Source organism: Gymnodraco acuticeps, unplaced genomic scaffold, assembly GCF_902827175.1.
Source record: "Gymnodraco acuticeps unplaced genomic scaffold, fGymAcu1.1, whole genome shotgun sequence".
In the NCBI taxonomy this organism is placed as follows: Eukaryota; Metazoa; Chordata; class Actinopteri; order Perciformes; family Bathydraconidae; genus Gymnodraco; species Gymnodraco acuticeps.
This window is the reverse complement of record NW_022992308.1, coordinates 1,630,750-1,657,985: the sequence shown is the minus strand read 5'-3', so window position 1 is coordinate 1,657,985 and position 27,236 is coordinate 1,630,750. Positions and strand designations below refer to the sequence as shown.

The 27,236-nt window shown below is 40.4% G+C and overlaps 1 protein-coding gene across 5 annotated transcripts in view; it reads left to right on the top strand.

The window, feature by feature from the left end:
- atp8a1 (ATPase phospholipid transporting 8A1) overlaps positions 1-27,236 on the top strand; it is a 111,458-nt gene that overhangs the window by 22,819 nt on the left and 61,403 nt on the right. For 3 of the 5 annotated variants that reach the window (XM_034208188.1, XM_034208185.1, XM_034208187.1), the window contains 13 exons: positions 5,572-5,671; positions 7,376-7,474; positions 14,447-14,492; positions 14,699-14,739; positions 17,919-17,992; positions 19,271-19,340; positions 19,471-19,598; positions 20,412-20,523; positions 20,849-21,014; positions 21,370-21,375; positions 23,983-24,110; positions 24,614-24,691; positions 24,809-24,897. In XM_034208188.1, the coding sequence (XP_034064079.1) occupies positions 5,572-5,671; positions 7,376-7,474; positions 14,447-14,492; positions 14,699-14,739; positions 17,919-17,992; positions 19,271-19,340; positions 19,471-19,598; positions 20,412-20,523; positions 20,849-21,014; positions 21,370-21,375; positions 23,983-24,110; positions 24,614-24,691; positions 24,809-24,897 (1,137 nt within the window). The remainder of the gene's footprint in view (positions 1-5,571; positions 5,672-7,375; positions 7,475-14,446; positions 14,493-14,698; positions 14,740-17,918; positions 17,993-19,270; positions 19,341-19,470; positions 19,599-20,411; positions 20,524-20,848; positions 21,015-21,369; positions 21,376-23,982; positions 24,111-24,613; positions 24,692-24,808; positions 24,898-27,236) is intronic. The other 2 variants (XM_034208189.1, XM_034208186.1) reach the window with 1 other exon arrangement.

The window sequence follows — 27,236 nt, the reverse complement described above, 5'->3', positions numbered from 1 at the left end:
TCTCCCTCGGATCTGATTGTAATGCAGCCAAGTTATTTTCTTTTTAAATGATTTCACTTTAAGTGCTGCAGCATTGTATCAACAGTGACGTACACAGCTTGCAGACAACTTGAGTATTTCCATTCTGATTGTGCCCCAAAATGTGGCTGAAGCCTTGATAGCCCATCAGGATTTAGACTGCTTTAAAGATCACATTTGTTCAAGAGAACTGGCTGCTGTCTGCCTCACAGTGACCTGTGGAGACACCTACAGGAGCTGGGTCGGCAATATATGGTGAATCTAATCTTACAAGCAGGCAGCCATCACAGGTTTTTTGCTTTCACTTGCTCTCATTTTCCCTCTGCAGCATCAATACCTGCAGAGTATGCCACAGCTCACCATCACTCAGAGGTACACGTGATTCCTGCTCCTCAACATTAAGGCAGCCAGCTCTCTTTTGTATGCATGTGGAGTGTTTATTTAGATACTGGCAGATCTGGTTGTTTTGTAAAGGTTGTTAATCGCTGAAATGTCCACAACTCATCCTGTAGCGAACAGGAGTGGCTGTACAAACTCCTTTTGCTGTCATGTGTCCATGACATGCACATATTGCATGCTTTGCGTGGAAAACAAGAGATAATTCTGACATGCATGCATACGACAGACAGTCATGGACACCAACACACAAAAAGCACACTGACTTACTAAAGTGTGTAGTGTTGTTGTCTGAGAAGAGTTCCTTAATTTGCCGTGGTCACTGTATCACATGATAGTCAACATTTCACCAAGTGCTATTTTAACATCTTTGCCAACAACTCGATGGACTTTATATCATTATGACCACATTTGAGCTTCTCAGAGAAATTAAATACAACGTTTTGCACAGAATAAAGTTTCACTATCACATTTAACTGGTGAGAGGAAGTACTACTTCACAAATAGAGACACATCTTGAAAGGCCATTAAACATCCGTGAAGAATAATGATCCAACCTGTTGTTCAGCTTCATGCAGGCTGTCACTACCCGATCTGCAGTGCGCATGTGCGAGATGGTCCGCCATATTGGACAACTCCGGACGGCAACCCAAGTAGGACAACATTGACACAGTGGCTTTTGGCAAAGCTCAAAAGGAAAACTCGAGAGAGATGAGTTATTGTTATTACAACGTGACTTCACTATTATTTAACAACTCTTTTTATTGGCTTCTTTTATTTGGGGTTAAGTACATTGTCAGAATAAGTGAGAAATGAATTTAACTTCTGTTAGACAGCTATCATACTGAATACATGCTGAATATATTGCAAAAATGTATGGCATATAGCTGATCGGGCAGAGCTGCAGATCGGGTAGTGACACAGGCTGCTGTATTTGCAAAGCTAAACGTCTAATATTTATGCTAAGTCAACAACTTGTCCGACCATACAAACACCATATTCATATTCAGTATACAATTTGATCCATTCAGCATATATAAACATCATTCTGAATGATACAAGGGTCTGCCAATGAGCTGTCTGAATAGACTGTGATTGTTCTGCATGAGCTTCAGGGGCTAGCTGACGCCTCGGCTGATTTGATTATCTCTCTTGTGGTTTACTGTATTGTATTGTATGTATACATTGCTATATCCTGCTGGCCTCAGATGGAAGAGATTGACCCACAAAGGAGTATACTGTATTTGAAAAGTGTGACATAACCCGTTAGTATTGACTCTTGTTTGTAGCTATCTATTTTTATAGATAAAGAAAACTCTATTTGGGAAGTTTATAAGAAGAGCTTCTGTAATTTAACAAGTAAAAGGAAGAAATGGTGTGGTTAGACTGATGTGTTCCACTCATAGACTGTATATATAAAGGTTCCACTTTGTATCCCAGAGCTTATCAACGTTGACATCACAAGTCATGGTTTCTGATACTGTTAAAGGTTTGTTTACTTAAAAAACACACATGCTTACAGCAATACAGGCCTACACTTGGAATTATGATAATGTCAAAATAGGCCTACATGATATTTTTTGTTTGTTGAAGTTTTGCAAGTCATGGTGCAGAACATCCTCATTGGCTCTCCTCCAGGCTTCTCTTTCAGTGTGGTAACTTGTGACTTTAGTGCTATTCACCCGTCGAATTATGGAGTAGTTCAATTGTGTTACATTATTTTTTTCTTGCATTTAAATCCACCCATACATGTTTCAATCCAATGGGAAGATCTGCGTTGTTTTTTGCTATGTTTAACTCTTCATAAAATATTAGATAGAATATTAGTTAGATGTGACAAAGTGTGGCTCAAAAGAAGAAACAAAACACTTCATGACATGTCGATCTTCTTGTTTTGACTTGTCAGACAAACCAAAATACCGACTCATAATGACTTCCTGTAATTTCAAACCTTTCTACTGTGGTAGAAATGTTGCTAGATACTGCATTAAAAAAAGGAGCGTCTCTCATGTTGACTTGATCTTCAGGGCACGGCCAGGAAATATCATATTAGACCCATAATCATCCATTAAGCAGATTGTTAAATGAGTTTGGGAAGTGATACAGTGACCAGACAGAGGCCTGTACTACGAAGCCGGATTGTCGCTTAGCGGCTAACTTCAGGGAAAACTCTGGGTTTCCGGTCCTACGACGCTGGTTCACTTCATAGCGGCCTAGATCTCCATGGTAACTTATGCTGAGCGGCTAACCTGGTCCGGAGCAAGTTAGGTTGCAGGCTAAGAGATCAACTCAGTGAAAGCACCGCCTGCTGACCAATCAGAGCTCAGTGTGCGGAGTTTAAAGCGATCAAGTCATATTACAAGAGAAAGGAAATACAGCTTAGACTGCCGTTGCAGGAAAGACGGCCGGCAAAAATCACCGACTGCGTGAACATTAATAGAATATCACCTCCCATCTTCAGAGCAATCTGACTATTATAACATTAGCGTTAAGAAAGCTTACTTAAATATCTGCCACAACATAAGTAACCGGATCAAAGTAACATTACGTACAGTCCGCGGCACTGTGAGTGCAGACGTCGATGTGTCCCATTATCATTCATATCACATCATAATGTATCATATAGGCCTATTTCCTTATCTGAGTCAGCTTCTCGAGCCGCATCTGGCCGTGCAACACTCACAGTGTCACATACTGTATGCAGAAGTATTAAGATAAGATAAGATGGTACTTTATTGATCCCAATTTGGGAAATTGTTTTTTTTGCAGCAGCATAAAAGACAAGGCATTTTACAATAAAACAAAACTAGAAATAAACAAGAATAGAAAGAAAAATGTAATTGAAAATATACATGTTGAAATAGAAAATATACATGTAGATATTATATATATTATATATATATATATATATATATATATATATATATACATTTAAGCAACTTAATTAAGCAACACATTAAGTTGACGAAACACTCGAGTCAAATGTAATTAAAGTCAGATCCACTCGTGTCTTAGACGGGGCAGTGATATCATAAACCTGTTAATGTACGCATTCAAACACTTTTTCTTTTACCAGCTGTATTCACCTGTAGGTGCAGCTATGTGGCTTTGATCCTGGATAAAGTGTTTAAGTCATGGATGTTTAAAGTTTAACGTCTTCATATTTGTCTAATTATATAGTTGACTTTTCATTCAGGAAGTATGACGCTGCGCTGTCAGTACGCTTGTCCATGTTTGTGATTGGTCGAATGCTCCAAATACCACCCCTTTCATGTGAACGCGCACCTAACTAGATAGGGCAAAGCTGGCTTGAGTTAACAAGTTGATAACCAGCGTCGTAGGACAGTTTAGCGAGAGCGCGTTTGTTTTGGATTAGGTAAACCGGGTAACTCAAACATATCCAGGTTAGGTTGAACCGGCTTCGTCGTACAGGCCTCTGGAGTTAATATAGAATGGGACTCACTTTCACCCAAGAGATCAGAAATAAAGATGGGGTGGGGGCAAGTAGGTCAACTTGAAGGAACAAATGCACCTAACCTTTCCCTGAAATGTTGTTTTAGAAATGACAGAGGCATAATGTCACACACCTATGTATCTTTGTTTGTTTGAACACATATCACTTTATGGCATGTGTTCATCTCACCCAACCTTTGCATAGGCTGATGATGGCAGACTGATCTTCCTCATACTGGATGTTGATTATTTACCACAATGATAAGCTGATAAACGCACACTTCATGATAACCAGCAACCCAGCTACTTGGATTTGGATTTGTAATCTAACCTTTTGTCTCTTCTTTGGCTCGAATTTCTTTTGTTTTAGTTTTTTTGGGGTTTGCTGCCCTCATGGATTTGAGTATTAAAGTCACTTTTCAAAAGCACAAAAGGCCTGAAGAAACACTCAAATAGATTCAAAGCTATTTGCAGGTCTATAAAATAAGACATTAACATCATAACCTCGGATGGCTTTGAAACGGTTCTTGTGTTAACACAAAGGAAGACATTTTTTACAGGCTACTAAACACCTCAAATGTACGTACTGAAAATGTGTCTTTACATTTTACTTTATTAACAGTTTATCTGTATTTATTTGGTTTGAATTTCTCTTGGTGGGATGTTTTTTGATCAAATGGATCAACTTAAAGTTATATTCAGGACATATTGAAGAGGATAATTGTAATCGCATGAACTCAGATACACATTTTTCAAATAAAACGTAATCTCTATTAAACTGTAGTTTTTAAAAGATTATGTTTTCTTATTGTTATCACCAAAACTAAACAAAGAATACTAGAGTAGTTGAAAGAAAGATTATACTCTGTTGAAAGAAACAAAGCTGACCCTTTGCTGACCCTTGTTCCGATGTGAGGCTGGTGTTACATTGTACTGTCAGAACAATGGCTCTCTCTCTCACTCACTCACTCTCACTCGCCCCGCTCACTGTCAGTGGACGGCTCAGCTGTACTGGGCGCTCAGGATAACAGGGAAAGCAAGTCCGTATTTAGTTCTGTGTTTGTGGACGTGCCACAAATGTTGCAAAAGTGCTAGTCAAATAAGATTCAGTTTAACAGGAATAAACAGTGATATCCCTATTTTAACCTCCATATGCTTAACCCCCTTTAGGCGTGTTGGAGGCTGTGCTCTCTGACATTCCACTTGTATGTTTGTGACGGCTTTTGTGTGTGCGTGAGTAAGCAAAGTGTTGCCAGTGGCTTGGCGTACATCATGGCGTATATGTTCTCCTAAAGTGGCGGTTGTGACTGGCCCTTTAACACAGCTGTAAGTCAGACTGCTGGAGGTTTGACTCTCAGGCACACACCACCATCACTGCCAACACACACCACCCAGCCCACTGCAGCACAGGCCACATAGCTCATGTACGACAGGAGCGCTTTCACCCTGCCCCCTCCTCCGAATCATTCTTTATGACCACTGAGCACACTGCTCTCTGCTGTTCATCAGTCTCTCACATGAACACTGCAACAAAAGTACCATGGGTGAATGGATATATATAATGCATATATTTGATATTTGGAGAGTATAAATGTATCTAAATAATGCTTTGTGAAAAGGTTAAGAGAAATAACCATTTTGTTTTATTTTTCTTGTCTCCTCCCTCCCACCATGGCCTTGTTTGCTGCTTGATGCCGTCCTCAGCACAGCCAAATATAACGTCCTCACCTTCCTCCCCCGATTCCTCTACTCGCAGTTCAGAAGGGCCGCCAACGCCTTCTTCCTCTTCATTGCACTGTTGCAGGTAAGATCAGGTGTTGCTGTGAATCTGTGCTATGGATTTCAATACAAAGATAATACCCTATTATTAGGGCTGCTCAATCAAAAAATGAAATAATGTCACAATTATTTTGGTCAGTATTGTGATCAAGATCATTCAAAACAGTTGCTTATTGACTTTGGAAACAACATGCATTTATTGAAATGTTTTCGATTTTATTTTTGAACTAATACAAATGAAAAGTAATTTCACAGAAAAAGTTATAAAAAAGTTAATGAAAATATTAATTAATAATATACTAATACATGTACTTCATACAGACATTGAAATAAATAATATAAAATAAATGAACACATAAATTAGATTAAAAAAATAAATAATAATAATTTCGATATTCATCCAGCCCTCTATACATTTGTAATCACTGTACTTCGATAAACACACACACACACACACACACACACACACACACACACACACACACACACACACACACACACACACACACACACACACACACACACACACACAGCACTTTATACGATTGCACTGTTGAGAAACCTGGTCCTCCCATCTAAGTTTTCATACATTACATAATTACATCGTCGTTGTTCAATGTTTTGACAATAAATCTTGTCCTGTATATCCTCATGATGAATAATACATGTAATACTGTGTGTGCTTCTATGACGTTGAAAGATACACTTGTTTTTGCCCGCAGACTTAACACACTATACAGAATATAACATGTCTTTGAAATGAACGGGGTACCGTGGATGACTGTGCACTGTATTCTATTCCCTCACTGTACCATTACCAATACACTGCAGTAGAAAAAGAATACAACAAGTTCCAATTGTCAAACTGATGTGAAAGTCTTCCTCTTTAGATTTGCTTAAGAAATAAGCCTCCCCGTCTTGGGCAGCGAGTTTCAGTGTCAGGCTGATCGTTGGCTCTGCTCGTGATTTGATTACTCTCCAAAAAGCAGCCACAGATCTTGGCACTGTTTTGAATTTGATACCAGCACAACAAAGACTTCCTATCCTCGAGGAGGTTTGCAGTAGTTTTCCTGCATACTGTAGGTTTAACATTAATCCCTGTTAAGAACACTGAAAGCCCTAACCACCAAGCGGCCAAAATCCATGTCTCAGGTGTTTTCAAAGCTTTGCAGAAAAGATACAAAATGGAGAGACGGAACACTGCTTAGAACTGAGAGTCTGTCTTTACCTATATCCGTGTTGACAGACTACCCTCTGTTAATGAGAGCTTTGAGGATGGGAAAGGACCTTGAAGAAGCTGCTTTGAAAAGCAGCCAGTGTGAATCTTCATTACCTACCTTGTCGATGCTGCGACCTTGAATAAAACATCTATGCAGATGAGGGAGACAAAAGATCTATCTCCTTCAACTTTCCTTCGGGCTGTATAACAGTGACGATCTCCTGTGGCCCTCACTCGGCTTTAATCACGCTGATGTTTAACTGTTAATTTTGAGAGACTTAAAATAGCCAATTCATTAAACATTCATAGGGAAGAGGGGCATTAGAATAGTAATGAGAAAGCTGTTTGTGCTCAATATACCTATTTGGAGTTTGTATATACATTTTAAATTCATGTTAAACTTCCAAAAAAGCTGGTATGACCTGTCATTTAATTCAGGTTAAATATGTTGTTGAGGAGGGAAAGAGAACACTATTTCCTTTCAACACTTTTTTTTTTCTTTCCATGTAGCAAATCCCAGATGTGTCTCCCACTGGTCGCTGGACCACACTGGTGCCGCTGCTCTTCATCCTGGTGGTGGCTGCTGTGAAGGAGTTCATTGAGGATCTGGTAAGACACAACTCAGATATGATTCGACACTAGTTTTATATATTTTTTTATATCTTTAGACACTAGTTTTGGTGTGCGTTTCCCCATGTCGAAAGATCCCGCTTTAGGCTGATTGGCATTATATAAAAAACATGTAATGTTGTCTTACACATACCTGAGGTTCCGCAGTTGTTCAAGAATGGCCCACTAAATAGTCTGGCTAGCTTGGACCAGAAATCGCTACATTACCTTACTTAATAAGGATAGTAGGTTACTAGTTCTCAGTTGAATGTATGTCCCTCTATAGAGAGTGAGGGCTTTCTCTTTGTGTCGCGCTGTACAGATTGTCCTCTGAGTGCTGCAGCAGAGAGGAGGCATGATGGTTATATGACCACAGCAGGGAACTCCCCAACATATAGACACGTTATCACACAGAGAGATGCGTACACACGGACACATACATTTCCGAGGTCACAGCTGTGCTAACTGCACCCGCAGTTCTCATTCAGTTAATTAACCTACATACTGAACGCTCATGCACAAAGGCAGTTAGTACTAACAAAACAATACAACTCTTTGCCCTTGAGCATATCGGAACTATTGAACAGATGCTTAAAAAATAGGTTATGCATTTTATTTAAGCATGATAGAGGGATTTAAGTAACATTGTATGAATTCTTCATTGCTGGGAAGTTAGAGTATGTTTGTGTCTGTGTTGGCAAGTAATCCACTCAAGCCCTTTCAAACTAAGTGAGGCATCGTTGCATCGTACTGTATTGCAGTGACCCTGCAATGCGATCCTACATGCAGGTCTCAGCGGGCAGTTACTCTATACTATTAGCCTCCATCTCGTGCTGAAGGGACCAGCGCAGCACTTTCTCTCTCGGCCTGTTGTGAAAAACATGGGAACAAAGCGGTGATGACTCCGTCTTTATTGCTGAAGGTCACCTGCACACGTCTGTTCCCTGTACTGCGCTGTCCCTCACAAGTTGACCTGACAGGGCAACATCGACCCCTAACTTCATGAATCATGCACTATGGACACACACTGCACAGCACATATCTCACCTTGTTGCTGGCTGCCTCTGCTGTTCAGTTTCCAGTCAAATTGAAATGAAAACAGCAGTTAAGTTTCCACTACTGCGTCACATTAGTAAGCCATATGAGCAGGTTAATCAAGGTAACATTGCAGATGCTCGACCCTTTTCATTTTTTGGTGCTTTCTGATTTCCCCCTCTATAGCTGAAGTCGTCTACAAAGGCCTGATACTGCAGTATTTATGCATAACCTCTAGATCAGGGGTACTCAAATACAAATCTTAAAGGTCCAAAATAAATGTTTCAATAAGACAAAGGTCCGTTTATTACGGTCATTCAAACTTTTAAACAATTGCAACAAGATTCTTAACACGAGGTTGCAAAAACAAAAATAATCTGTATGCAGCAGTTTTCATTGTTATTGTGTCTGTGCTTGACCCCTCAGAGTCGCAGTGTAAGAGCTGCACAGTTATGAATAAAGGCAGCTGCACCCTCTTTCATTCAGCATTCCCATTATTGCTTTATAAATGTCTTGCCCCCTTGTGCGTCCACTGAGGTTCGTCAGGCCCAACACATCTTCAACAAACTCCCCCTTTGCCTCATCATAACAACTCACAAACACCAGCAACTGAGCATTGTCAGTGGTGTCAGTGGACTCACCCACAGCTAAGGAAATGCACTGTGCATTTTCTATTCCATCACAAAGCTGATGAATCAAATCACCAGCCAGTATTTATGTTCTTCTGGTTGCTGTGGAATCTGAGAGGGGATTTGCTTGATTTGACCTGTTATTTCCTCTTTTTGTTTGCCTTCAACATGGTCTCCATCACTTCAGTCATGCATTCTTTTATACTGCAGTTATTATCCAGTGGAAAGCCCTTACCTACTGGCCTAGTTCAATCAAAGTGGTTACTTTTTTTTGGCTGGGCAGTGTAGTTTTACACAACATCTGATTTGACTTTCTCAGGACTTAAAACAGTTTTTTGGGGGCAGACCCCCTCAAAGAAAAATATATATTTACACACGTAAGGTCATCATCTTAATAGTTGTGTATGCTCATCCGTGAGCAGAGCATCAAGTTGGCATGTCTATTACAGCTGAATGCGGCAATTACCATTTTGTTCAGCAAAACGCCTCACAAACGTATTAAGATCAACAGCTTCAGTGCGTTTTGATTCAATGCTGAGTACAGCTAAACTGACAGTCTCTTCTCTGTCATTGTAGACCGCACCTCATTCCTTCAGTGCTTGGGTCCGAATGCTTCTCGTTTTGCGCAGTCCAGTTCAAAATGAAATCGCCGCCAATCGTATGTCCACGCTCGCGCCAGGACCGGGGGACGTGCATGACGTGCATCTTGTGCTGCATTCACTTGCACTCGGACATTAGAGACTTTCTCTCATGAATGTCCGATGAGCCACAACTTTTCTTTCAAAACAAAGCTGCCAACAGCGCCTATTTTTAGGGTGTCAGTTGCCACCCCGGTAGGTGAAACTAGGCTACTAGCTACAGTACAGATGGAACTAGATGAGCTGTTAACTCTCGCTCTGAATTTTTTTTTTTTTATTCTCGCTCTGACTTAGACAGGTTGAAAGAGACACACACATTTTTCCCACCCGCATTCCGCGAAGACCCGCCCTACTGTGCCTCTGATTCGCAGATTGTTTTGGGGAAAAAAACGCTGACTGTGATTGGACCAAAGCGTTGACACACACAGCTGGAACACAGTGGAACAGTCAGACATGCAGAGCGCTGTTTGCAGTGGACATAGCGGATAATTTTGACTCGTTGTGGCGATGTCTCACATATAATACAGAGAGATAATACATATGAAAAGTATAATTTGCTCAGAGTCCGGAGACAGTGGTAGTTCGGTCCGGATCCGGACCAGAGTCCGTAGTTTGAGGATGCCTACTCTAGATGCTACTCACCCTCCAGTCCACTGTGATTACACCATCATCTAAATACAGCACATCTGCCTTTTCTTCTTGTCCATTGGGACAGAAGGTGCGAGAGAGGCAGAGAGAGAATATGTGAGAGGCAGGAAAAGTTGTGGAGTAAGGTATATAAGTACATTTCTCTCCTACTATACATTTATGAATAGAGGACGGTCTATATCGCCAGAAGCGATATTGTGCGGGTGAATGAAATTAGCTGACAGGGGATGATGAATGAGCTTTATAAAGGTCTCTACCAGCAAACTTGTTTTCTGGGCATAGTGCAGCTGGTAAAAGTCTGACGCCACAGATGCAGCCAGACAATTCATTAGACACTACAGAATGCTGCAGGGATATTAAGAACCACTTGATTCAACTGGAGCCTGAAAAGAAGTCTGTTAATGGACGACAGAGAGGAAATGAAATATAATATCTTTAGAGACTTAAGAGTGGACAAATCCTAGAGAGCAGATGCAGCTTAAGGGTTCAGAGTATTTAATAATATATATATATACTGTAAGTTATATATAGAGTATAGTGATGTATTTTCTTGTGTCAATGATGCGTTTTCTTGTGTTTGTATTAATCATGAGAAGCACAAATAATGAAACATTAACAGCAGTGTGTTCAGGAAAGTACACGCCTTTTTTTAAATGCTTCATATTTTTGGGTAAAAATTGAAGGATTCCAGATATGATAATGTAATGAAACAAGATGATCGCCAAAGACATCTGCATGCAGGAATGTAGGCGGGAGTTCAGAGGAGTATTAAAGAAACAACATCATCTACTGGTGTAGGGAAAGAAAAACACTTCTAAGGAAAGGACTGATGTCAACTTCCCAGAAAGAGAGGGAGTTATCAAAAGAAATGAATAAGCTACAGAACAGGAGAAGGTGAATTGGGAATAAAAACATGCACTTGTTAGATGATTAATTCAGTGTGCGCCTCCATTGAACAAGCCCCTGTTTATATATATATTGTGTTTCATGATCAGAAAACCGATTATTGCATTAAACTGAATCAGTGTGCCATTTGAAATGTTGAAAATATTACAAAGTTGTGGGGAAACTATTAGGGTTGCCAGAAACTGACCATGATCAAAATGGATTATTCGGCCGCCCTGGAGAATAATAATCGATTTATAATAATAGCAACATTGCAATAAATAAATTGTGCGCGCATCGCGCATCTTCAAATAGATGCACTCCAAACGCATTGTTGAGGTTGAGCTGTGATAGACCAACGTCTTTTCGCAGAGCTTGCATTTAACTTCCTTTGGACTTGTAAGTTCGAAGTAGTTCCACGAGGAGGAACTCTTTTTACCTGCCGCTTTGTTCATCTTTAGTCGCACGTGTGAGGGAGAGGGGGGGAGGGGGCGCGGTCGGTGTGTAGCGTGCTGTAGCGTGCTGCAGCGTGCTGCAGCAGCAGTCTGCTCTGCACGCATGCTTCCTCCAAGTTTACAGTAAAACAAACTGGTGGTGTGACCAATGGCCATTTACGATTATTAATACTATTACTATTATTAGCATTAGTCTATATTTTGGTTGAAACTAAGCCAGAAAAAAATAATAAACATAAATAATAATAAAAATATATATAAATAAAATCGATTTTTAAAAATAATATTCGATTATGGAGACTGTAACGAATATTCAAATAATCACTGGCATCCCTAGAAACTATAGGCCTATAGGTTCATAGGACTGCAGCAGTATCACACGTAGCATTAGATGTTTTTGTGACAGTCCACAGCTCCTTGGAGAAATCTGTTTAAAGACAGTAGGGGCTTGGACTGGGAGCCGTAGGGTCGCCGGTTCAAGTCCCCGACCAGACCTAAAATATGGAGTGTGGACTGCTACTTGGAGAGGTCCCAGTTCACCTCCTGCCCTGCCGTGGTGCCCTTGAGGAAGGCACCGGACACCCCCCTTCCCCACGCACTCCCATTGCTCCCCGGGCGCTGTACAATAGCTGCCCACTGCTCCTAGTACTAGACTCCTGGTGCTAGGATGGGTTAAAAGCAGAGAACACATTTCACTGTGTGTGCTGTGTGCTCTGCATGTGAGACCAAAGAGGGTTTCATCCCTCCCAATAATACAGTGCTCCATTAGCAGCTGTGTGTCACGATCTGTCTATGTTTTATTTTGTCCTGTCTAGATCTGTCTTTGTTTTCTTGTTTCCCCCCCTCCATAAATAAAGGAGTTTGATTCAACCAACGGGTTGCTGCATTTGGGTCCTATATTATACGTCGCCGTCCAGCCGTAACAGCTTTGTATTGATGCATCCCACTTCAGCTGCTCTGTTTTGTAGTAGTCAACAAGAACACTTTTTCCCCTCTTGAAAAGTACAGTACAGTGTGCCAAATTCCCCACATTAGCCTCAAATTGCCTTACAATTAGACTACATTTGAATGGATCTTCAAAGTAAACAGATTATTAGCGCGGACATGAGTAGATACGTCCTCTCCTCACTAATCAAGTACAGCAGCACATGTGAAACAGTGATTATTTATTTGAGACGGACTCAGCAACACATTATTACTCAGCGGGATGCTAGTTGACAAGCTGTCCCTTGGAATCAGCTGTTGGAGTCACAGTTGATTGCATGACCGTTCAACAAAGAGAGACGCGAGGGACATAATGCTGATTAGTTTTAAGATGAAGTCTCAAACAGCACCTATAGGGTAATGTTGGTATTTACGTGGACATTACTTCAGTGTCAAATATACTCACTTGACGGACAATTATGGATGACAAGAACATATTCTATGCAGTGTGTGGTAGAAAGGACATGTAAGGCAAGTGTATTTGTATAAAGTAGCACCTTTCAACACAAGGCAATTCAATATGCTTTACAAAAATGAGACATTAAGAGCATTAAGAAATATTGCAGCAGAAACACATTATAAACTGGCATTTAAAACCAGTCTTTAAAATGTAGTCACACATTAATTCACATCTCCTTCCAAAGTTGTTCGCATTAGTTCCATATCCGCAACATCATTATCTTTCAAATGAACTGTAACTTAATAGCTTAATGTATTTGGTAGTCCAGTAACGCTGAATGGAACAATGATCAGACCACATGATCCATTTTAGTAGCAATTCTGAGGCTTTTGATCTAACCACGTGATCTTCATCAGCATGGATGGAGTTTGCTCCAGTGTGTTGAATTTAAGATGTTCCATTTGAACTTTATCTACAGCAGTGAAAGATGTTTGTCCGTATTGGCCTGAAGTAAGCTGAAGTGTCTTTTATTGACTGTTGCTGTGCAGAGTTTTGATCAATCCTTCTTGCAGCACAAACAACATTAATAAACATCTCATTATATATACACATCTCAAAATGGTCAACAGACAGAAAGGCCTGAATATATTTATCATAATGTTTTGCCTTTAAATTGTTGTTGACAACTATGATCAATGACCACTTCATTTTCCACACACGCATATGTTTGCATGTGGTTCCAGCAAATGCTCTTTCAGTTTGGTGACCTGTTGTTGAGCCTTTTGAGATATTCTATAATGTCATATTATTGAATGTTCCTGTGAAAGATCTGATAAATCGAATATTGCACAGCAACAGTGAATACCATTTTTTTGTTATAAAGGGTAGAGTAGGGCATGAACATGTTTAAGATGATTGGGGTTCTAGCTGGGCCGCGACATGCTATCATGGTACTGTAGGAGTCATTGGACAACGGCATTACTCAAATGTTTTACTGCATAATGTGAGTCTGTGGAAATGGACGGTTGTATAGTCCTTCTAAGAGTGTTCACTCTGCAGTCAGTGAGAAGTGTTACTTTTCGTTAGACTTCCTCTTTCCACTTCGTAGTACGTGGTGCTATATGGTGTCAGCCTTTAAAGAGGCCTTGTCTTCTTTAAAAGGTGGATACGTTGAGGCTTTTATTAACATGGCTATTGGTCTTTTTATGATTATTTTCTTGTTGTTTGAGCTTGTTTGTTTGTTGTTGCTTTTTTATTTCATGTATATTAGAGGATAAATTGTGTTTTTTTCCTTACAGAAACGACACAATGCTGATGGTATTGTCAACAGAAAGGAATGTCAAGGTATTGAAAACATTTTCTTCTTTTATATTTATATATATATGTAATATAAAAACCTGTGTATTGTTGGTTTACTCCTTCAATCCTTCATAAATCTGATCTCTCACTGTAGCATGCCTCTCATTTCCCTTGCCCTCTTTGTCTCTTGCTGTAACTCTCTCTCTCTCTCTCTCTCTCTCTCTCTCTCTCTCTCTCTTTTCTCACCACAGTTCTGAGGAACGGTGCCTGGGAGATCGTGCACTGGGAGAAGGTATTTACCCACAATGTGTCACTAATGGTCAATTTCACCAGCCCACATGTTTCTCATCTCGAGCACATTTTCCATCTAGTGTGCTGTTGTCAATTAGAGAAATCTCACACATACTGTACACACACATGTGCAAACACCCCCCCCTGACCCCTTTAGTATCCAGCCGCTAATTAACCCCTCGTTCCCATGTGGGCGTGGTGATTAGGAGGCGTTGCTGGAGGACAAAGAGAAGCTTCCTCTTTCTCCCCATTATGAAACCATTTTAGAAGGAAAAAAAACACCAGGCATTACAGAAATATTGCTTCACCCGTTAGAGCAGGGGTGTCAAACTCAAATACACAGTGGGCCAAAATAAAAAAAATGGGTACTAGTCGAGGGCCGGACTGATTCAATGTTTATTGCAAAACTTATTGAAATGACTTATTGCACATATTAAACCTGGAACTAACAAAGCTTAAATGATTGCCTATAAAAACAACATTAAACATTAAATAATCAGCTGCATTAATTTCTTATGGCTCTATCTGCAGCTTTTTCGGAGTCATTTCTTATGATTACATTTTTCCACAGGCCAACAACGGCTTCAAAAAAACGATTTCCCTCAAAGAACAAACCAAACATGCCCTGTGTCGTCCAGAAGGAAACATCCATGTAAACTCAGTGTGCTGCTCTGTGATGCTAGTTCAAGCAGATACTTGGCATCTCATCTTGGGTGCAAGTTCATCAATGTTTAGGCTCAGGCTCTGAGCTGAGGAGACCCTCAGGATTGAGTGAAGGTGTGCGTGCAATATACCGGCGGGCCAGATCGAATAGTAATTAGAAATGATCCTGCGGCCCAAATTAAATCCACCAAGGGCCTGATTTGGCCCCCGGGCCTTGAGTTTGACACATGTAGCATGTAGCAGTGAAATATAAGATTAATTTTCCTTTCTGCTGTCGAGGATATGAGACAGCAGAAGAAAAAAAAAATATTACATGAAGCATTTGTTGATTTGTTCTTGACAACTAACTGAACAGCAGGAGATGCAGTGTCTGTGTAAACATGTTGCTAGCTCCAATGCTTGACTGGAAATCGCATTATTTTATAAAAGCAAAAATATGTCATACATCAAGATGAGTACAAAATAGAACATGAGCACTACATCACATATTTAAGACACAATTCAGCATGCTATAATAACATCAAATGAGATAGGTTGCAGTCCATGATAAATGCTATAGAAAGAGGTTTAGGGGGTATTCATTGTTACAGTAATTGAATCGTAACTGTTTTAAATGGAACTTTTTAGCACCAGAGGCAATGACGCATGGCTTCTGTAACTAACAAAAAGTATTGATGCATTGACTTGGTTCATGCAAGGAGAACATCAGGGAGTTTCTTGCTGGAATGTTCCTCGTCTTATATATACAGAACTTCTCTCAAAAGGGTAGCTTTAAATAATGAATGTGTTTTACATCTTCATCATGCATATTGTAAAAGCAGCTTCTCTCCCAAACTTCTCCAAGTTCCTTTCAGGGCAGCTTGAATGATGCCAACATGATCTCTCTTCTGTTTAGTGTTCAACAAACACCTTCATCATCATTCATTATTAGATGATGATGATGATTTCATGTTACCCTATTTTTCAGCTCTATTACATTTTTATACTGTAGAAAACAAGATGTTTAATTATTGTTCATAACGTTTGTACTCCCTGCTGTTATAAACTTGCATTGTAAATTTGAGTGACATGATAACTCAGACGAGTTTTATACACATGTCCTTCCTACTCAAACTCACTTCTTTTGGACAAAACACATTATGACGTCCTTCTCTTTGATCTTCAGTTATGTCATTATTCAGCATTTCAGGCTGCTTTTTATGTCACTGCTGCCATTAATCTGAGATTTTTCATGCACAATTCTTAATAATAATAATAATAATACATTTGATTTATATAGCGCTTTTCACAACTCAAAGACGCTTAATAGTTAATAGATGTTAAATGTTACCTTATAGGAATATAACAGACATCTTGTATAGCAATGGTGAGCTTGTAGTTGTATGACATGCATTAACATCACCTTTTTCCCCTCAAGTTTCTGAATGATGGGATTTGCTAAGTTCTTGCACCTGTTATGCAAGGTTGATCATTAACTTAAAGAAGACTCCTGCGGTGTCTCTACTATGTTCACTGCCTTACATTTCTCTCACCAGCTGTGTATTTTTGCAGTTGTAATGTATAGGCAGTGCACAGCAGTAACTAATTTATTTTCACAGGTTGAAGTGGGCAATATTATTAAAGTAAATGGCGGTGATTTCGTTCCTGCGGATGCTGTCAATTTGTCGTCCAGGTATAGGAGTCCAACCTAATGCCACACTGTGGAAACTCCGCCCCTTCTTCTCTTGCCCTTGCTCTCTCGGCTCTCCCTAAAGAAGTGATGGTTGGACCATACAACGAGCCAACTGGCTACAATCCTGCATTGGAAATAAAATCAGAACCTTTCGTTATACACAACCTTTCCAATCCACTAATTGTACTTTCGTTTCTTGTTGTGACAACCATCATTTCTCTAGGTGGGAGGCTGGTAATGTGATATTGAATTAGGATTGATCAGTCATGTCAACACACCTACCTCCTTCACCTTTTCAAAAAAACATTTGGTCCTGCTATTAAACTAACACCGATTCTTTATCCCTCTTTAAGAGAATGTGAAATGTAGATTTCTTAGGATATCTAAAAAAATACGGACAACGCCAAAAGTCTACTTGCAAGTTCCCACATCATTACTTTGGTCATGATGTAATATTTGTGTATTTGTATCATCAACTTAACAGCTTCATTTTTTTCTAAATGGTTTTGTGAAAAGGAGAACAGATGACCAACCCTCTGATCACACAGGACTGATCGTTGTGCTCTTCTTTTTCTCTCTTCCCTTTTATGTGTTTTCTGTCTGTGTTTTCCTTTCTCATCCTCTCCATCCCTCTCTTTTCCTTTCTCATCCTCTCCATCCCTCTCTTTTCCTTTCTCATCCTCTCCATCCCTCTCTTTTCCTTTCTCATCCTCTCCATCCCTCTCTTTTCCTTTCTCATCCTCTCCATCCCTCTCTTTTCCTTTCTCATCCTCTCCTCTCCTGTGCGAACAACTGCCCCATCTCCTCTCTCTCGCCCCCTGCTGGTGCGTGGTTGGTCAAATCAGGTGGCCGTTGGGGAAGTACTCAGAGCTTCAAACGGGGATCACCTGCCGGCTGACCTCGTCTTACTGTCGTCCAGGTCAGAAAACCAGCAACATTCACAACAAAGCAGTCATGGGAGAGATGGGGAGTGTGTGTACCAAGTGTGATCAGACATCTTAGCGCTTCTCTCTATAAAATACAGTTTATTTTACAGACTAGAGGAAAGAAAGAACCTGTTCTCATTCTGGCAACAACCAGATATTGTCACAGTCAATGAGTGTTCCTTCCCTTTTTCTACTTTTCCTCTACATCGTGGTTTGGCAGCCATAATAGTGTTGGTTTATACAGCCATGTTATTATGTTGTATTCTTAAAAGACACAGTAGACCCTTTTTAATGTGTGGCTGCTCAGAGTGAATGGAGACATCTAGTATTACAACACAGGAGTTCATGCTCCTTTTTTCACATCCTTTTTTCACATCCTTTTTATTGAGTGTGAACAGATTTTCCACATTCTTTCCCTTTGCATGGCTTGTATGGCACCCTGCATGCAACAAAGTAATTTTGTTCTCATGTGACAGTATGCATGTTGTCACTTTACAAGATAGGAAGTTGAAAATAGTCTTTGAATTCAAATGTTCAATTCAAAGTAGATTTATAATTCATTTCCTTGCCATGGCTTCAGACTTCTGCTCATTTACATGAAACAAAGCTCTCATTTCATGGGTAATAGGGCCTGATTCCAAACCTCTTATTGACTGCAGTAGGGCTTCAGTGTCCAGATCTCGTTTTCCTTTTCACCCTGCTTGTGTTTGGACCAGCCTTGAGTATGAATAAATCACTCTCTAAAGAGAGCAGCTAACCAGACGCCCAGCTCACCTTAAGCACCGTTATGCTCTCCCTCTCTGTCCCCGTGCCCAGAGTCTGTCAGAGGCCGTTTGTTGTGCTCGGAATGCTTCCTCGCTGACAAATCCCTCCTCTGGCACTGTCTCCTCTTCCTGTCCCTTAGCAGTGCATTTAAGACGGTTCACCTCTAGGGTAGCAGCTAATCATTTTTTTAATCTTATATTTAGTGTACATTAAGTGGGTAACTTCCACTTTTTGTACCTGAGTGGCCTTCAGGCTGACATGCAGCATCTTTGCTTGCAGTGATCTAGTCTTATATAAATATTCTGTTGAAATTCGGCTGAAATTAAAAGTGAAAGTGTGAAGTTATGATTGTTAAATAATCAGTAGAGTTTATTATATTGATACAATATTATATACAATTGTCATTTTTAACAGCTGAGGATATATATATTGTAATATTTGAATAAATAGCAGCACTCATCTTGTATTACTACTCCAAGTGTCTATATCCTCTCCTTCCACTACAGTGAACCACAGGGAATGTGCTACATTGAAACATCTAACCTGGATGGAGAAACAAACCTTAAAATCCGACAGGTGATTGTCTATTTTCTTATTTTTCATACAAGTTACTGCCCCTACAATGAGGAAGAAGTGTTATATTCTGAGAAGTTAACGATACACAAATTGATTAAAAATGAAAACACTACTCTCATTACTTCAACAGGGTCTCCGAGTGACCTCAGACATACGGGACATTGAAAGCCTGATTCGTCTCTCTGGGAAAATGGAGTGTGAGAGCCCGAACCGCCATCTGTACGAGTTTGTTGGGAACCTCCGCCTCGAAGGACACAGGTGGGCCCAGTCGCAGAGCTCCATGCCTGGCTCTCTGCCCCTCTTACCAACTCAATAAACCATTAGCCAGGAGCAGAGCCCGCATTATGAGGTTTAAGGGATTCTTTAGTACGTCTACTAAACAAATAAAAGCACCTTCCTCAGTGAAATGTAGTGAGATATTTATTTTTGAGTATTTTCCATTGTACAGAAAATGAGTTATATGCTGTATGCCTGCTTTTATTATTGATGGCTCCATTCAAGGAGTTTGGGACACTTTTCTGAAAGGGCATTGTTACCAGGAGCACTTTGTGTATGGTTTGATGAGCTGTGTTTTCATATTGATTGGAAATCTTTTTCAAATACTTTTTTCCAATTATTACATGTACACACAGATTCAAATGTATAATTAAGAGTTATACTCTAGATGGGAAAATGCATTTTAATTTTAATTGGGTGACACATTTTTAATGCTGACTGTCTATAAATATAATGGACAATAACAAGTCTTTCACAGCATCACAACACACGTTGTTGTTGTGTAATATCTGTGTCGTAAAAGCCCTGTCAGTATAGATTCTTTGGTGATACAATTTTTATAATTTTTTAGAAATGGCATATTCATCAGTAAGGAATCAGAAAGGTTTATGTAAAAGCAGTGATCGTATGTAAGGTCAGCACTCATTGATTTAAGGTCACATTGGAAGGCTTGTTGTTTGTTGTCTTGCAAAATAAGATCATTAATTGTCACTATTAATGTCTTTACCATCAGACCAACTTGTATGAGCTTATTTTTCTGTGTACTAATGACAATGCTGTGTTTCTTTACTGCAGTACAATCCCACTGGGTCCAGACCAGATCTTACTGAGAGGAGCCCAGCTGAGGAACACTCAGTGGGTGCACGGTGTGGTGGTCTACACCGGACATGACACCAAGCTCATGCAGGTACTGTAAAGCATTGTGAGGGTCATATTGGGGTTAAAGATGAATTAACCTGACAAAGCTCAGTCTGGTGAACTGCTGTATTCTTAATGTTATTTATTGTTTATCATTTTGGTGCGGACTTACTTATTTTGTGCAAATAAATACTTAAAAAACACGCTACAATGCATGTGCTTCACCGCCAAAAATGTCATGTTCCTAATCACTGTGGTCACCTTACCACACTTTATCTTGCGTTGTTTTGAAAGCCGAGAACATCACCATTGGTTTTACTTCTTAATTATTATGATATTCTTTTAACATAACTCAATTGTCATGTATTACCCAGAATTCCACTCGGCCTCCTCTGAAGCTGTCCAACGTGGAGCGTATCACCAACTTCCAGATCCTGGTGCTGTTCGGCTGCCTGCTGGCCATCTCTCTGCTCTGCTCCATCGGCCAGACCATCTGGAAGTACCAGTACGGCAACGATGCCTGGTACATGGATCTCAACTGTAAGAGTCTCCACAGCCCACGCTGCTGCTCTTATTCCACATATTTTGTCTCACTTGTCCATATCAGCTTATTCCTTTGTCATTTTAAGTTCCTAAATGCTGGTATGTGTTGTGTCGTTTTTATGTTGCCTCAGTTAAACTATGTTTCGCATTACAAGTGAAATATGTGGCAATGTGGGAATAAGTGAATTCCCTGTTAACTGAGAAAAGACAGCTGTGACATGCATAGATGTGTTGTGAATGAGTTTGAGTGAAAACAGAAATGGTTGAATATCACTGCGCTGCTGTACTTTTTTGTTCCTTTCTAATGTTCTGTTTGATTTTGTTGTTTTCTTTGTTGTCGTTTTTTTAACAGCTCCAGGTAACAACCATTTAAAAGCCTTGGCCATCCGTGAATGACCCTCCCTTACTAACCCCTTTACTGAAGCTCTGCCTTTGCTAAGCAAATGAAGCCCCCTACCCTCGCCCCCTATATGGTTGCCCTACTTTGTATGGGCCCATGCCACGGACAAGCACATACCAGGGATCCAACAATAGGTTTTTCCCCTCCAGCTCTCTTATACCTTCGTCTAGTTATTTTCAGTGCCTGATGCAAACAGTGTCTCACTTTTCCTCCATTATTTTGTGCCACGTTAAACACTTTGCAGTTTCCAAGCTTCAGACCCTCATCTTATTTTTTTCCCCCTTAATTTCCGAGAAATGAATAGCAACATTTACTTTTACTGCCAGGGAGATGAGGTACTCAGGAAGCTTTTCCTAGCAGGAGGCGTATACGTGTTTATTGCTCGAACACAACATGTGGTGCAACCCAAGGGGCAAGAGCTGACATTTTCTAAATGCCTCTGTCGCTGCCTTTTCTTGTGTGGAGTTTTCTAATGACAGACAGAGAGGAGAGGGGGGAGTGAGGCGGAGAGGTGAAAACCTGTTTAGTTTAACATGTATTCTCCAGACAATTCCATACAATTTCAAGATACTATTTACACAACACTAAATACATGGGCTGCTCGGTTTCTGTTGCAGTATGTCTGTTGTGGTGAAGCTCTGAACCTGGTGTGCAAAGTGCTTATCGTGACACTCTGGCCATTACTCTGTACCCCGATAGGCCTGTGTAGGAGAGGTTGTGCCCTGGTCAATTTCAGCTTGCATTACGACTTACACTGTCCCTTTTTACGAAATGTTGCATTGGCTTCTATTGGTCTCGTAAAGGGTTTTAACATTGTCCTCAGTGGCATTAAAACCCACATCTTAAACTCCCTCTAAGACTCTGATGAGGGGAGTGTAAGTCATAAGGCAGGCCTCCATCTTGAGACTGATTGTACTTCCATAAGGAGTTGTTGACACTCTGTCCAGTGCACATTATCCAACCAGTGACAAAAGAGGGAGGTGGGGAGATTGTCAAATCTTAAACATCATATTTACTTTAATCACTAAATTGCTCTAATTTCACTCACTTACCAACATTTGGAAGCAGACAGGAACAGAAGAGTCAACGTTAGCCCGCTGCGCGTCACCAAGCTTGTATGTCACACAGGCCTGCGATTATGCACGCCCCGTGAGTAATTCATTTGACTTTGACCCGCTGCAGAGTGCTGACACAGGTCATCCCCGGCATTAAGCCTATACATAGTGACAACTAAACTTTATGCAGATTGAGGGCAAAAATGATGAATGTTCATTTGTTATGCATTCGTGCCACCTGCTACAGTTTTTTCTAGGTAGTTGTGCATTTATCACCATATCATTGACTTTATGCTGACTATCTCTGTTTTAAACTGCTGATGTCTCAACCGACGGCATGGTAACGTTTCTTTTGTTGAGGTGATGTGGTATTCTCACTGTAATGTACATGTGTCACACCAAACTGAAAACAAATTCTTCCCGGTTAATGAAACCTTAACAATTTACAGTCCAACTACTGTGAATTAGTTACAAAAGTATTGTAATGTTGGTTAGAAAATCGTATATATTCATTTTGCTCTTACATTACAGTGACATATATTTAAGAGACGACATCAGGTGCACTTTTGCACTTTTGTGACTTGTGCATGTCCTGGTTTGCTTTGATTTCTATTTATCTTAATGGCTCTCTACTGATCCCATGCAGTATCCCTGTCTCATCTGACCTCACAAATCTTGCCTAACATCAAATAACAAGCTGGCTACTAGAATTTAACGACAGGAGGTGACGTAGTGATCTTCATTAACACCCAAACTTTTTTGCTGGCATAATCCACCCCCTCTTTTCCACTCCTTGTTGGTTGAGAATGTGCTATGGACTGAATCTCCCTCCTTTGTCTTGAGAGCATCCAATATGTTTGTCTTCCTCCCCACTTCTGAAAAAGTACTCCCTCCTATGTGTGTCGTTGTACCAGTAGCAGTAGCTTCCATTCTGCCATCCAGTTTTTTGTTTTGCAATCGTTCTGTCATGGGGAAGGGCTGTCCCTCTCAACCACATTGCTAAGATCAAGGCTTGGGTTGAGGAAAGTAACATTTGCACCTCCTGCAAGCTGAGGAAAGGTAAATCACATCCCTCCTGTTTTCATGTTTGATGTCAGTGGGGTTACATGTTGATCATTGCCAATTGTTTGGGACATTGGGGGGGACCAGCATCATTTTGCATAGTGCTTTGTGGAATTCATTGCCTGGATCATGCTGGATGCCAAGGCTGCTGCTGTGACACTAATGACATTAGAAATACTTCAATCCCTGTACGCTACTTTGAATCTTCGGGACATTAAATTGGACTGTTAATCGGTCGAGTCGTAAGAAGATGAGGTTGGGTGGAAGAAATGGCTAATTCCAGCTAATGCACGACGTTAGCCCGAAACATTCTGTGGATTGGGATAATGTCGATCATTGGCTGGAAGTAGCTTTGGGCCTTTTCATTGAACTAACTGATATGAATGGACCAGCACTGATGAGTCTCCCGTGTATCACTTCCCTTTGTCCAAAACTCGTCCTTTGATAGATGGCGGAGCGGCTAACTTTGGCCTTAACTTCCTCACCTTTATCATCCTCTTCAACAACCTGATTCCCATCAGTCTCCTGGTCACACTGGAGGTTATCAAGTTCGTCCAAGCCTTTTTCATCAACTGGGTGAGTTAAAGATATAGTCTGTATTGTAACTTAAGTAAACTATCATATAGAAGCACTCACATGTTTACAGTCTATGTTAACATTCATGTAGAGGCATGCAGTCACTTTTGGAAGCAGCCTGCACAGCTGTTTTTGGATGAAAACATAAAATGTCTATAAAGAGCGCAGAAAAGCAGGAACACTCTGAAACCTGACTGACGTGAAACATTTGAGTGAGCACCTAGAATATCTTTGGTCTTATATCTTTCGCAACTAGGTCAGCCCACCAAATATATCTGCTGAGGTTTTTTTTGCACAAAGTTATTCTGGGTCTCCTTTATTCATTAAATGTTAAATTAAAGTCCTAGCAAGGAATTTCTTGGCAACATTAAGGGCAGTTCTTGCATTAGTATTTTCTGCAGGGGAAAACAGATTGTGGGGACTGTTGTTGTTTTTTAAAAATGTGTGCTTTTATGTACTGTACTGCTACTGTGCATTTCAATGTCTTTGTGATTTGCTCTAAGGACACCGATATGCTTTATGAGCCCACCAACACACCGGCCCAGGCTCGCACCTCTAACCTGAATGAAGAACTAGGCCAGGTACACTATGCTGCTCAAATAATACTTCACTTTATGCCAATTCTCACTATAAATACCTTTTTAGAAGGAAATAAATACCCATAAACTAAGTTGTATTCTCTCTTTTTACCCATACAGGTGAAATACATTTTCACTGACAAGACGGGGACCCTGACCTGCAACGTGATGCAGTTCAAGAAGTGCACCGTCGCCGGGGTGGCCTATGGGTACGTTCCCCTTTCTTCGTTTTTTGATTACTCCCTGCCCCCCCCTTGCCTCTCCCATCACCTTCATTAAACGCCGAGTGTGCATCACTGTGCAGCTGGCGTCTCTCTCTCCTCCCTCTCCTTCTCATTAGCAGCTGCATCAGTGCTCCTCTCAACATAAACTATAAATAACAGGCGGACAGACATTTGGAAGCAAAGGCACTTTACTCTCTCCTACGTAGGGTTTCGTCCATTGTTTGTCACGTTGGAGGTGGTTGTGAAAACTGGCTGTATGTTTCAGTATTTTCCCTACTGAACTGGAACTCTTGACGGACGTGAGAAACAAGATCAGCTGCTTACAGTGTCTCCTAAAAATAAGAATTCAACCAAATTCACTTTTTCCCTCAGCTCCACTGACGTAAAACCATATTCTATTACTTTTAAACATTTCACTAAATCAGACCTTAAGGTATTATTTCTCCCTTGGAAATGCGCTCATTTTATTTCAGTGCTAGGATAATTAGTCTCAGTGGATGCAAAACAAGTGGGAGAGCAGATCTTCACAGAACCAAAGCAAGTGCAGGCGTGACGGTACATGATTAATCCCATTAGGATTCAATTAAAAGCTTGATTGATGAAGTGCAGGCTGAAGGACAAATGGGGGAATCTTATCTGGAGTTCTCTGTGACAAAGCTCTCATTATGGTATGATTGCTATTCTAAACTTCTCATTGTCAATCCAAGGATCAAATACAAGTCATTTTAAGTAGAAATAATGTTCGTGAAAACGTATTGCCGACATCTCTTGTTGAACCAAGGCTGTGCTCTTATTTTTGGTATCGAGTTGTTTGTTTCCTTTCCACGTTTCTTTTTGTATGCCTTTTTTAATGGGTATTGTATTGGGTCAACACACTCCAGACACTCCTTTTCAGCAAAGATTGAAGTTAGGCAGCAGTCTCTCTCTCCTTCACCCAAGTAGAGATGTTTTCCTTTGACTCTCTGAAACGAGGACTCCCTCTTATGTAACTGATAAATATGGATGAGTGTTTCATAGCAGCAGAGAAAAAGGCAGGTTCTAATGAGGCGAGCCTTTTGACGATGCTATATTTTGGCCTCCTCTTCCTTCTCTAGGTTTAATACAAACTGGAGTTGGAACTGTAAGATACAAAAACTGTCCACAGTTTATATGTAATACATTCAGTTGCTTTCATTAACTTAACTCTTCCTTCGTATATGCAAATTCGTTTGTTGGCATGTTCATGTTGGATGTTGATTATGAGTTTTTACTTTTAGTCTTCAAAAACACTGTTTCAGAATTTCTAAATGTTGATTTTATTCAGTTGTCATTCTCGTCATAGAATTGGGAGGGATGAAACCCTCTTTAATGGTCACACATGCAGAGCACACAGCACACACAGTGAAATGTGTTCTCTGCTTTTAACCCATGCTAGTACCAGGAGTCTAGTACTAAGAGCAGTGGGCAGCTATTGTACAGCGCTCGGGGAGTGAGGGGGGAAGGGGGTTGTCCGGTGCCTTGCTCAAGGGCAGCACGGCAGGGCAGGAGGTGAACCTCTCCGAGTAGCAGTCCACACTCCATATTTTAGGTCTGGTCGGGGACTTGAACCGGCGACCCTACAGCTCCCAGTCCAAGCCCCTACTGACTGAGCCACTGCCGGACATAATCATGACATATTATTACCAATCAGTATATTAGAGACCATTACAATTGAAACGGTGCTATTCCAAAAATAATATTTATATTCTTATTTATAATTGTTACCAAAACAACGCTATTTCTGTAAGTTCTTAATTAGGTCTTGGCTTTACAGTTTATCGGACATCTATTTAATGATATACACATACAGTGAATTCATGAGTGTTGTATTTAACAGCTTGGCGTGCTTGATTCTGTTTGCACACTTAGATGTTCGACAGGCACTTGTCTGCTTGTCTGAGGTTAATCGTGAAATATGGAAAGAAAGCGTCACTTATGAAAGTTGGGAGTTATTGCTTCGTTCATCCCTTAATTCTCATATCAGTAACAGCTCTACCTCTAAGATGAATGCACTGCAATGCTTCTACATTTATTTAGGACAGATTTCAAATGATATGACTTTACTTTAATGAAAGTAGGATATAGTTTTGCCCAAAAAAGATCATTGGAGTTAAAATGAATATAAAACAAAAGCACGTGCCACTTATTTTGTGGCATGACTTGTAATATGACGCCAACACACGCACAAAGCCCCCCCGACACTGCCGCCTGCATGTGTTCCTCACCACAAATGAAGTGGTGCAGTAATTAATAAAGCAAACCCCAAGGGTGTAAACTTTAATTAATTCCACTGGCTCGAAAACTAA